Genomic DNA, 12,826 nt, shown 5'->3' with positions numbered 1-12,826 from the left:
TAAGGTTATTTGTTAAGCGCAAACCTATACTTCAAAGGGGCCTCTTGGCGCTGTCCACAGTGCCTTGAGAGCAAGGAAAAAATGAAGCAAACACGGCTCCTTGGGGAATAGCCGCTCATTACAGCTTTGCCGAATGCTGCAGGGATCGAATCCATAAAGGCACAGTATTCCAAACAATGACGCTTTGGGAGCAAAAGGCGCTCGAGCCCAATTTTTAGATGTTTTACAAGGAATCTCAAAGACAGCTTTGCAGACAAATGTGCGGTGTCAGTTTGGGGGAGAGTTTCTTACATTACTTACCCAGAAAGCGTGCAACGTTACCAAAGAGCATTTCAGCATTATCCAGGCTGTTTTGAATACATTTCCCTGTTTTTTTTTTGTTTGTTTTAAATAAAATCCCCTTCACCGACCCAAACCAGGAACATCCTACAAAGAATTACGTATTGCAAGAAAGTTCTAAAACTATTCCAACTTGTGAAAATGATTTACATAATTTAAAAGAAACAAGCCTGCGCTCTAATACCTATGATATATTAATTCATGACATTTTTTTGTTGTTTACATTGTTTTTGATCACGGAAAGTGAGAATAAATACTCTTTCATCTCTGCACGAGGTAAACACCATGTCCTAGAAGGATGGACAGCCGAGCTTGTCTTGTGACTACTAGAACTAGTGACGTACATCATGCGCATATGACGAGTATTTATCCCACTGAGACATCTTTCGGCCCTGAGCGCTCGCCTCGGCCCTGACAGGAGCATTCTGCTAACAGGAGATGCTCCAAATTAAATGTGATATAGATGGATGCAGCTGAGTCAGGTAACATAACATGTCAGCCCTTTCACACGCCATGTTCGCGCCGCTGCGCACGCTTGAAAATATCAGAAGCAGTCAAAGCGTGCCTCCCTGTGGTGGTATCGGTGCACTACAGTCTGGAAAAATATCCAAGCGACTCAGGCGACTTAACAAACGTTATCAGTGCCATCAAGGCCGGCTTTTGGGCGGTGCGCGCCGTGCGACATTACCAGGTGCTGACCTCAGGGAGGTGCTGTGTTTAGTAATAATTTCCGAAACTTGAGATTGAAAAGCATCCTGCTGAAAAGTTCCTTGTGCTTTTTTGCCTTCAAGAAGCAATTAAAATGTCAAGATACCTCTTGTGATTAATGTTCCTGCTAGAGAGAGAGATGGGAGTTTTGCCTAGCAGCAGCTTTGACTCAACATAAAGTAGCATAGAGGGTTAATACACCTGCTGCAAAAAACAGAACTATGGGGCATATTTAAGAAAAGTGCCACTTTTCTTGCGCCACTTATCGCCCCCCTTACGCTACCATGCGTGCGTCTTATTTAACATACAGCGCACTATGGCGGTAGTTAGGGGACTAGCGTAAGAAATTTTTACACTAGTCCGGCGCTTTGCAGGATTAGCGTACAAAAATTTGACACTAATCTTCCAAAGCACCCAGAGGCCCATTGTAAACAATGGAAGCCTCCTTTTAATGCCTGCTCTAAGCAGGTGTTAAAAGTGCCGGAAAGGAATGATGGGTAATTTTTTGGGCCCCCCTAAGGGGGGGTTGCCCCCTTTGCATACATTATGCTTGACGCAGGCATAATATAGCGCAAAGGGTTACAAAGTGGCGCAAGGCATGCATTGCGCCTCTTTGTAAATATGGTGCAGCGTTTTTGGGCTTCTAACACCACATTAGTGTAAAAAACAAATTACACTAATGTGGTGTTAGAATGGCACTAGGGGCTCTTAAATATGCCCCAATGGCAGTGCTTAATTTGTGCTTATTGTTTCCAGTGCAGAGCAACAGCACTTATTTTTGAGGGCCGGTGCTTATTTTTCTGTCTCAAGCATTTACTGTGAGAAACAGACACATATGGGAAAGACGGAGGAAGAGAAAAACGAAAAATCGTCACAATGGGGAAAAAGCAGAAATCCGCAACAGTGAGCTGATGGGGCAGGGAGTGCCTGTAAATGGACTGAAGAGGCCGGAGATGGCTTCAGGATTACACTGCCTCTGTATTCCGTGTTCACACATTTAATTGTGGCAGCAGCGTGTTTAAGAGAAGGGATTTGGGCACCAGCACCTTTTTATTTACAAATTAAGCAGTGTAGTATGGGGCATATTTGAAAAAGGTGGCGCTGCACACAATGCAGCGCCACTTTTCTTGCTCCCCTTAGCGACCCCCCTAATGCCACCATTTGTGCGTCATATTTAAAATACGGCGCACCATGGCGGTAGTTAGGGGACTAGCGTCAGAATTTTTTATGCTAGTCCGGCGCTTTGCAGGATTAGCATCAAAAATGTTGACGCTAATCCTGCAAAGCAGCCAGAGGCCCACTGCTCTGAGCAGGCGTTAAAAGTGCCGGAAAAAAATGATGCAACGAAATCTGTCAGATTTCCTTGTGCCATTTTTTGGGCCCCCCCTAACGGGGGGATGTCCCCTTTACATACAATTTGCCTGGCACAGGCATAATGTAGCGCAGAGGGCTACAAAGTACCACTTTGTAAATATGGCATAGTGTTTTGGCCTTCAACGCCACATTATCTTAAAAACAATTACACTAATGTGACGGTAGAATGGCACTAGGGGCTCTTAAATATGCCCCAATGGGGCATATTTGAAAAAAGTGGCGCTGCATCACTTTTCTTGCGCCCCTTAGCGGTCCCCAAACTCCACCATGTGTGCGCTGTATTTAAAATATGCCGCAACATGGTGGTAGTTAGGGGACTCGTGTCAGAATTGTTGACGCTAGTCCAGAGCTTTGCAGGATTAGCATAAAAAATGTTGATGCTAATCCTGCAAAGCACCCAGAGTAACCAACAAACACCTCCTTTTAACGCCTGTTCTGGATAGAGTGAGGTGTATTTAAAAAATTGGACACATACTTTTAAATGTAAAATGTCCAGGTAGTGAAAAACTATCAAATTTGTTTTTCAGTACTGCAAGCCCTATCTCTCCCATAGGTTAACACTGGGGTAACCTTGAAGCAACCTTTAAGTGTAACTTACAATTGGGAAAATATAGAAATTTGGAGTTTGGTGCCTCTAGACTCACAATTTAAAATCACAACTTATGGTGAAGTCGGATTTTAAATTAGAAAGTTGGCGTTTTCTTACATTAGCCATCCTGTGCCTCTGCCTGTATCTGAATATGCGTTTGGGGTGGGTGACAGCTGGGATTTGTGCATTCCCTCTAGGCAGTCACACACAAAGGGAGCTTGGTTGTGACATTTGCATCCTGATGGCCCATCACCACCCTGATGTGTCTTTCTGGGCTAGATGGGAGGGAAGAGCTGACACATACACCTGAATAGGGCTTTCGTCACACAAAGGGCTGCATGCCTCCCTGTAGAGTGTCTAGAGTCAGTGAAGGAAGGGCAGGGAGCTTGTGATCTTCAAAGGCCTCTTCTATGGTACATTTGGGTATAATTAATGAACCCCAAACCCCACCAAATCAAACCTTTGCTGGAACCAAGGACATTCGGTCTGATAGAAGACTGCTGTGCGCAGGACGGACTGCTATTTTGCTAACTGCTCTACTGTGTTGGCCTGCTGCCTACTGATTTTTGCCTGGGAGTGAGAAGGACTGGACTTGCTCTCTACATCCTGGAACCTACGTTTCTCTAAGGGCTTGTTGACTTGCCCCCTATTCTTGAAGTCTCAGGACCATCAACAACTTTCCTGGAACTCTGCTTTTAGACTCTGCCATCTGTCATTCCTACCCTTGTCTGAGGTGCCAATTCAGTCCTGGGCCTTAGAAGTGGGCTTGTAGATGTATTTTCCACAAAAACCTACACACCTGGGCTATTGCACTGCTCAGAACCAATGCAGTGCCCTCCAAGGACATCGCTGCGGCTCAACAATGCCACATCGCATACATCTCAATGGAGCTCATTGCCTATGCAGGACCTGACAGTGAGGCTCGTCGACAACACATCTACCCAAGTGCGTGGACCTGAACCAATACATCGAGTCTTTGATGCCGACACTTGCTGCATCCAAGGCACTTTGTCGGCGGGGTCTGGGTGAGTCCTGTGAGTCTGTGGCCTGTCCTCCATTGCCATCAGCCTGAGCTTCAGATTTACCCCAGTCTAGTCCGACCTCAAGCAACCTTTTTCAGCTATTGACTTCTAAGCACTGCTATTGGATTTAATCTTTAAAAATTCATATTTTGAGATCTACTTATTGACTCTTTGCCATTTAGGTCTTGTCTTACTCAGATAAATATCTCTATTTTTTCTAAACTGATTTGGAGTTGTTATGTGCTGTTTTCAGAGTGTTACTGTAATTTAATAGTTGCACAAATAATTTTCACATTGCCTCTTAGGTTAAGCCTGACTGCTGTGTGCCAAGCTACCAGAGAGGAGCACAGGTTGATTTAGGGTGTGTATCTGACTTACCTGACGAGGATTGTGGTCCCTACTTGGAGAGGGTACATACCTCTGCAACTAAAGACCCAATTTCTAACAATGTGTTTGTGTCCTCTCATTCTCTACCTCTCCCTTAAACATTGTAAAACTGGCTTAAACTCAATTGGCCTATTTGATGTACTTGTACATCCCCAGCAAGTGGAACTGCATATACCCATGCTACTATCGGGTCTGTAGCGCTTATTGCTCCATCCGCTTAAGTAGCTTTTTTTAAAGATGTCTCAGGCCCGCTATTGAAGCATGTGTGTGCAGTTTTTCAACTGAACTGCCATTTTAACCTGGCAAAATAAACCTTTTGCCATCCCTAAGTTGCATATGAGCTACCCCTTGGGTTAATTCCTAAACAGCCCGGAGGGCAGAGGGCAGTGTATTTAAAATGTTGGAAATGCACTCTTAAACTTGTTTTTCACTAGTACAAGGGCTACCTCTCAAATAGGATAACATTGGGTTACCTTATTACTTTTAATAAGTAATTACATTCAATTTGTAGCAGGAAGGAATTCTGAATTTGATCTCTAAAGAATTATATTTTAAAAAGACTCTTTAATTGTAAGGTTAGATTTTAAGTCACAATTCTGAAAATGACAATTTTAGAAACTTGGCATTTTTCCCAACCATTTGGTGTCTGCAGCCTGTATCCTGGGACATATAACTAGGTGTAGCTGACAGTTGGTCTTGAGTATTACTCCATGACATTGAGACAAGAGGGGAATGGGTGTTGGCAGGATGGGCCATCTCTGACTTGATAGGGGGTGGAGCTGTCCCCAACTACACTTGTACATCACAAAGACATTGCTTCAGCACACTAATAAAGTGTGTGATGCTAGTTTTTTGTTCCCCCTGATAAGTTAGGTCAGGGCAGGGAGGCAAGAATTCCCAGGCACCTCGGTAGGGGGAAGACATCAGACGTTTTTCCATCTTCAAAGTGGGTACTGGGTATAAGTAGTGGACCCTCAAATCAAACTCTTCAGTATGCTATGCTCCTGAACCTGTGCATACTACAGAAAAAGGACACCCTGCTGCTCTGCTTGCTGAGCAGGAAACTCGACGTGCACCCTTAATCCCAGACTGAAGTGATTCCAAGGTTCAGTTACATGACCTCCAGCTCTGAGCTTCAGGAAAAAAACAAGGTCCAGATGCCAATCTCCAACTGCCCAGCTAACCTGCTGTAACTGGACCTGCCTGAGCTCTGCTAGCCTCTGCTGGAGTAAGTTCTTGATCCCCAAGAGGTGGCTCCCAGGTCCTGGACCATTGCCTTGCATCAGAGAGAGCTCCTCCTGGCCTAACTGAATGTTCCATCAAATCCAGGGTGAAGCAAAGCGAAGGCCCGCAAAGCCATGTCACACTGCTGCAAGTTTTACGGGAAGCCTTGCAAAGGCAAAGGCAATGCAAAACTTTAGTAAATGTTCCCCCCACTGTCTATTGAAAAGTAGGTCTGGGCAGAGTTTTCAGAGTTCGCTGGGAAGAACTCCACAAAGTGACCAAAAAACTCTACACTCTACGTGGAGTTCCGCAAGCGGCGGAGTGCGTTAGATCACGCAGCTCACGCTGATTTTTAGTGCCAAGTGCTTGTCCTGTGCTGAAAAATCACCACGAATGGCACCACATGCAGGGCAAGAGGGGCTGCTTCTTTTCTGCTACTCAAGTAGATTTTCTACTTTAGCAGCACCTTTGTCAACGCAACCATCTGCGACCGCCCACTTTGAGAAATCTCACCGGTAGGTGGTCTGAGTAAGATTTTCCTTGCTTGTAGTCACCAACTTAACGTTGGCGAGCGCGAAAGGAAAAAAACTCGGCTATGCACAGTTTTTCAGAAATCAGCACTCTAAGCGGAGCACAAAGTAAAGTGGAAACTCCGCAAACGGAGCAGAGTTCACCACCCACCCCTGTTGAAAATACATCCTAAGCAGCACCATTTCATTAGTGCTATACAAATGCATATTCACTTCTTTTACATAGACCTTTGGGGTGCTCTGTGAAGAATTAAAAATAACTTTGTATTTTGGCACACCTGTATGTCTGTGTAGGACATGACAAGACCTAATTTATTTTATTAGTTACTTCTATCGCTCTCTGTGCTGACTGCAAGTCACTTTAAAGCATCACTTGGATCTGGTGGATCAATCAATCAATCAGAAATTTGTAAAGCGGACTACTCACCTGTGAGGGTCTCAAGGCGCCGAGGAGGGAAAGGGGGACAAGGAGGGCGGAGGAGGTGCTGCTGCTACAGCTCGAACAGCCAAATCTTGAGAAGTTTCCTGAAGGTAAGGAGGTCTTTGGTCTGGCGCAGGTGGGTGGGAAGAGTGTTCCACGTTTTGGTGGCGAGGTGTGAGAATGATCTACCGCCGGTTGTAGTTCTGCGGATGTGTTGGACAGTTGTGAGGGCGAGGTCGGCGGAGGGGAGATGCCGGGTCGGGGTGTAGAAGGAGAGTCGTCTGTTGAGGTTTTCTGTTCCGGTGTTGTGCAGTGCTTTGTGAGCGTGGATGAGGATCAATGGAAAATTACGGTCGTGTTTATGAGGTTGATCCAATGAGTACCAAGGGGTGAACATGTGTTTTACAAATACACATTAGGTTGTGTCATCATAAAAGGAACAAGCATGGGCAACCTTGTTCTCATATTCAGTTATGATCAGTTGTATTTGCTTTGCATATGCTTTCCAGAAATTGACTCAATTTGTCAAATTGACAAACAATGCATGCCCAGTCGAGCTCACCAGGGGCGACAACTGGACCTCTGAGCAGCCCCAGGTCTGCGTCGCGCTTCTATTATGCAGGCGGGTCCTGGGGTGGAACCCTGCTAGACACCAGGTGCTCTGAGCTTTGAGACCGACTACAGAAGGCAGGAGCCGACTCCCGTTTTTTGTATTTTAATGTTTAACGTCTAATTGCATTTATTTACCGCTTACTACCCCTAACTAGGCGTAAATGTGAATACGTTTTGTTTTGCTGATCACTTTATTTTGCCGAGGATTTGTTCTGACGAACACATGATAGAATGGATTGCTGACATGATTTCACGTGGCTTGTGCGTGGCATTCCATTGTTTTGTTGCCCTTCTGTGTGGTATTCCATTGCCTGAGGTAGTGCAATTTGGGTGACGGCGTATAACGTGTTGGAATCAACCCTCCAGTGCAGACAGGAGGATGTTAACCTGTCTCCCCGTTCTTACGTGATCGTACCAGAAACGACTATGACGTCATTACATTTTATGGGCATTTCATGGATTCTGATACTGTTTTTTATCAAAGAAAGGATTCCTATATTTAATTACATTAGATAGACTTTAGCTTACAACGTTTTCAAACATGTAGTATACTTTGAATAAAGTGTGTGTGTGAGTGTGTGTGTGTGTGGGTGTGGGTGGGTGTGTGTCACTTCCATGCTCTATCGCCTCCTGACACCAGCTTGGCAATTGAAAACCTGGCTTATATTTCTACACAATCTCAACCCGCCCTTTGTTGTGAAATGCACATCTTTGCTAGCCTGCTATGGGTTCAATACAGAGACACCAGATCAAAAATATGCACAAACACTGTGATGTAGATTTTCATTGGTAGTGGTTGTTACCTCCCTCTCAGTCAGCCCGGGCCACAGGTGCACTTCTTCACCTGTAGGTGTATGTATGCACATCATGAAGACACCATTGGTAGCCTTAGACTTTTCATTTACAGACTATTTCAGGTGTGATTGTAGTGAACTATATCCAGACTACATATCCCAGCATGCATGAATGAAAGACTGCCTGAAACAAGTCAGGGACAATAAACGATATTGAGGTCACCAGCCAAGATGATCCAATCATGGTGGAGAGGAGGATAGAGAAGAGGGGTGCTGAGTTTTCGATTTGTATGTGCACCAAAAAGAAAAGTGTCACTTTCTGTGAAGTCATGGGGAATCCAAGGGTCACATGATGTCAGTTCCTGTGATGTTGCCAGAACAAGGATAGTATGAGGATGCTTCCTGTAACACCATTTGGGGTCACAGGGAATGTGATGTCACTTCCCTACCTCTGGCATTTTGGTGAACAGACGTCCATGCCTCTCCTCTGAACTCTCAGTCAGTATGCCTGATTTAGGACTGGGCGAACCAAAAGTACGTTGTAGATGGAGCCTACTCTGGATTCATTGCCAAAATACTCCGGTGGCTTGACGGAGTATGGGCTGTTTGGAGGTAAGGCATCCGACTGTCCCTGAATATACAGTGGGCAGTCGTATGCCTTTTTTTTTTGCTGTCCATGCTGTGAGACCTCACAAGTGATGGACTGTAAACTTTTTTTTAAATGACAGTTTTTGGTTGACGGAGCCATCCGTCAAACTTTTCCAGCACTGACAGTAATCACCATTACAGCGATTTCTCCGACAGTATAAAAATGTCCGTGGGGCTGGCGACTCTCAGTTTGGTGCAAACACTTGAGGCAAGGTGGTGGACACAAAGTCCACCTCCACGCTGTCTGCCTTCTCTCCATACTCCTAACCTCTAACGTTATCCGTGCGATGGTGTTTGGAGTAGTAATATCGCATACATCACGGTGAAAGTGCTGTGTGTAGCAGATCTGAGTTATCATTGATGCTTGTAAGCCTGCTTCATCATTTGTGGCTAGCTAATAGTGGTTCTGCCATCCAATGGCATCAAAGCGTGAATGGTCTGTCCTTTGTGTCTCTGATATACAATGGTACATTTTGGCAAGCGGGTGTAATTGGTTGTTACGCAATACTTGCTAACTATGCAGCGGTGGGGAATGGGGAATGCAACAGTCAGTTTAGGGTAGCACCCCCCCCCCGTACCTGTGGCTTGATGCCGGGTGCCTGCAGTACTACAGAGAGAAGGGCTCCTAAGCTGAGCACATAAATGTGTTATGAACATTCCACTTCGAATAGATGAAGCTCTGGTGTGCATCCCATGGTATGTGCGATGGGTCTTGTCGTAGCAGTGCTTGTTGGCCCAGTCTTTGCGCCACAGTAATGGGGTATTTCAGAGGTTGGCCAGGTCTGTGCATGCAAACAGGCTTGAAGAAGAGGCCAAGAGAGCCAGGATGTGCAGAGGGGAGGACAGAACATGCCATCCTCTCCTGTTACTGCGGGACACCTCCCATCTCCCTAGAACAGACTACTTCACGTCCCCCTCACCACTATAAATTATCATGAAAATACAGACCGTAAGTGTAAGTTAAACCACGAAGGAGACTCACCCACAGAAGATAATGGCCGAAGGGGGCCGAGCCAAAGCCCCCGAGTTACTTGTTACGCAAAGTGCTAACAAGAGGGAAATGCCACTCGGCTAAATCTTCCTGCAGCCAGACCTAAACGAGTGGTAGAGGGGAGCAGCGCTGAGAGGCAGGTGCCTTCACAGTCCGAGTCATCGAATTCCGGTGTGTGACTGACTGTCAGGCTGCAGGTGTAACACGGTCAGTCTTCAGTGCTCAGTAAATGCGGTTACATCCTGGTTACGCAAGACAGCCTGGGTGTGATTAGGCATCTGTTACTGCATTACTCGTGAAATGCCTGAAGGAAGAGAGGTTTTCAGATCTTTCCTGTAAGACTTAGTTGTGGCAAAGAAAGTTTTGTAATTTTATTGTCTCGTGCTGATCCTGCAGATAAGGTGCACTGATCTTATTACAACAGATGCAGATGTCTACTGACTCATAGGCCTCTGAAAGATCAGGAGGAGCCCACTGAAGGGGCGGCTTGTGCATTATGGTGCTGGGGCTCTGCCCTTTGACCTGCAGGGCCCTTTTACGTTGCTGTTATATGTTTTACACACATTACTCCTGCAGAACATCAGTGTCTGGCTCGAGATCCAAGACTGTGGCTCAGACAGTCAGGCCCTGTGCGCACGTACAGACTCTGTTTGCTGGAGTGACGCCATGATGCAGGGTAACCTTTTAAAGAGATGTGGTGCCATATCCATGCGTGGAGATGACAACATTAAGTCAGGTGGGATGCTAGCATGCGGACTCACTCAGCATTCAGGAGAAGTTACTCCACGGTTTTCACAGCATGTAGCAGCAGCCGAGTAAAGATGCTGGACGCAGGTACAAAGCACACAACCTCTGCTGGCTCCATGCAGGTAGGTGGTGAGGTATTTGCAGCCCTGCTAGGAACAGTGAGTAGTATTTCTGGCCATAAAGTGGTGAGTAGCTTTGGCTCAGTTCTATGCCTAGATCTTCCATCAGAGCTTCTGCATGTTGACTTTGAGAGCCCAGGTTTATAGACGTTTAAACAGGGAGCTGCAGGGGCCTACACAGCCTGCTTGGTGAGCCACTGAAGGGCATTTAAATGCTGTCCCTGCCTCCGCGTCGTGCATTTCAGCTAATATGTCCTATGATGTGGGACCAGAATGAAATCTTCCATCTAATGAAAGTGGCTATGACGGGTTTCTGAGCTCTCTGTAACCTGCATCTAAACTCTCAGTGGCAGCCACTGTTTGCTAATGTATATGAGTAGATCTTTCTCACTCTTGCCTACAAATACATTGTTACAATTAATGTGAGCTTTAGAGAATCATGTTACTGCTCTGATCTCTCTGCTGTCACAGCCCTTCATAAGAATGTGACTTGTGGCAAAGATTCTAAGTGTGACAATATGCATGTCTTCATAAGGTTATGTCATGGAACGCATCATGATATGAAAGTGTGGGGAATAATCCAACTGGTCTATTTGGTGGTGTATCGACTGGTGTATCGACTATGTGAAATACAGCCAGACCAAGCATGCACATGCAGCAGCTGTGTGCATTAGGGCCTGTGCTGTAGAGCAGATTCTTACTATAACACACCATGTTCTACCTACCACTGACTGGGATACTAGCAACATAGGTTCTAGCACCCTAGTTGTTTATTTAAATGATCCATTATGCTACCACACTCAGGTGGGTGGGAGGGTATGTGTGGAAATGCAAAAGTGTGTATGCGACATTGTATGTTTGTGGTTGGTTGTCAGTAATGGGGGTCGCCCCTGCCTCCTGGGGCCTTTGTGGAAGACACTTATGCCCACCACTTTGAAACATCAGGCTGCCTGACAGGAAGTGGTGTAACATGCAACCCATGTTATCTGATTTCACAATAACTCTTGTCATTTGTAATTTGGGCGTGGGCCAGGTCATCCCTCTTGTGCACTTGTGTCTCCTAAACCTACTGAAACCTAGAAATGAAGACTCGGTACTAGGGAGACGGACAGACACACACATCCACACGCATACATAGATCCATGCACACACACCCACACCGGGACACCCACACCATCATGCCACTGTCCCACCACCATGTGGGGAGCTGAGATATTTACGTACAGTCTAGAGAGCCGTTGTTGCAGTAATCTGTGTTGCAGCACTTGGAGATGGCTCTCACGCGGTAGGTTCCAGCGGCCATGGAGGCAGGGTGGCCGCATTCCCAGGCATTCCCGCAGGCCTTCTGGAAGACAGCCGTCCCTTCACTACCTAGAAGGAAAGACCAGCAACACAAGGGTTAACTCAAGGGGCTAAGGATGTCCTCTTCACTTGCAATCAGGCATCACATAAGGTCAAATCCATGAGAACCTACATGCAAGCTAGTATTCAAAACCCTTTGCAATACCTGCCTGTCGTATCTATGCTTTTGGATAACTTAATTATTGCTACTGAAAGGCAACTTAAAGGTATTTTAGGTTCCCGATATTTTATAACTGAGAGTGTCAAAAGAAGTGGTTGTGTCAGGCAGGTTCCCTTCAAGATGCTCAGCCTGTCTGTCTCTCTCTTTGTTCTTCCTCAGTTCTATCCCTCCTTTTCCCAAATTCTCTCACCCAGCTCACAAAAGCTGCAGAGAGCTAACGAGGTGTTGTTGCTGAGGAAGGGGTTCATAGGTCAAAGGACAGAGAAGAGTATACAGGTGTTGGAAGATGAAAGCCGGAGAAGACAGGTTAAAGAAAGCCTGGTGTCTGTGGTCTAAAGAGAGAGGGGAGAAGTCAACGAAATGGAGATGAAAAGGAGATCCCTGGTCCTGGGGGATGGGGTTTCAGAGCAGGAAGAAAGGAAGATCATGGTCGAGAGCTGTGAATGCAGAAAGCTGTGGTGAAAAGATAGAAATCGGAGGGAAAATGCAAAATCTATTTTACCTGCACCATTTAAATTGCAATATTTGATTATAATATACTGCTTGCTTAGTTACTTTCTGTATAAATTATTTGTTGCAAACATGAAAGCACACTTGTTTCAGCATCATACATTTTGCATGTGGATAATGTTTGCTTCTTACTTATATAGAACATGACATATATGTTATTTATATGTAGTAAGCCTGGCAAGAGACCATCAGCAATGGCCCAGCTATTAGATTTGCAATGATGGTTTGGACCAGCATGGGAGCACATGCAGCGAGACGCATGAGCACGCATATATGGTTTCCTACTTGG

At 45.7% G+C, this 12,826-nt stretch overlaps 1 protein-coding gene across 1 annotated transcript in view; it reads right to left on the bottom strand.

Annotated features, from left to right (window-relative positions):
• The window catches only part of LOC138246603 (phospholipase A2 inhibitor and Ly6/PLAUR domain-containing protein-like), a 125,455-nt gene that overhangs the window by 20,247 nt on the left and 92,382 nt on the right, over positions 1-12,826 (bottom strand). Inside the window, exon 3 of the mRNA XM_069201300.1 lies at positions 11,730-11,876. Coding sequence (XP_069057401.1) covers positions 11,730-11,876 — 147 coding nt within the window. The remainder of the gene's footprint in view (positions 1-11,729; positions 11,877-12,826) is intronic.

This window comes from Pleurodeles waltl, chromosome 7 (assembly GCF_031143425.1).
Source record: "Pleurodeles waltl isolate 20211129_DDA chromosome 7, aPleWal1.hap1.20221129, whole genome shotgun sequence".
NCBI lineage: Eukaryota > Metazoa > Chordata > Amphibia > Caudata > Salamandridae > Pleurodeles > Pleurodeles waltl.
The sequence above is the reverse complement of the archived record's forward strand: the minus strand, read 5'-3'. Positions and strand labels throughout refer to the sequence as shown.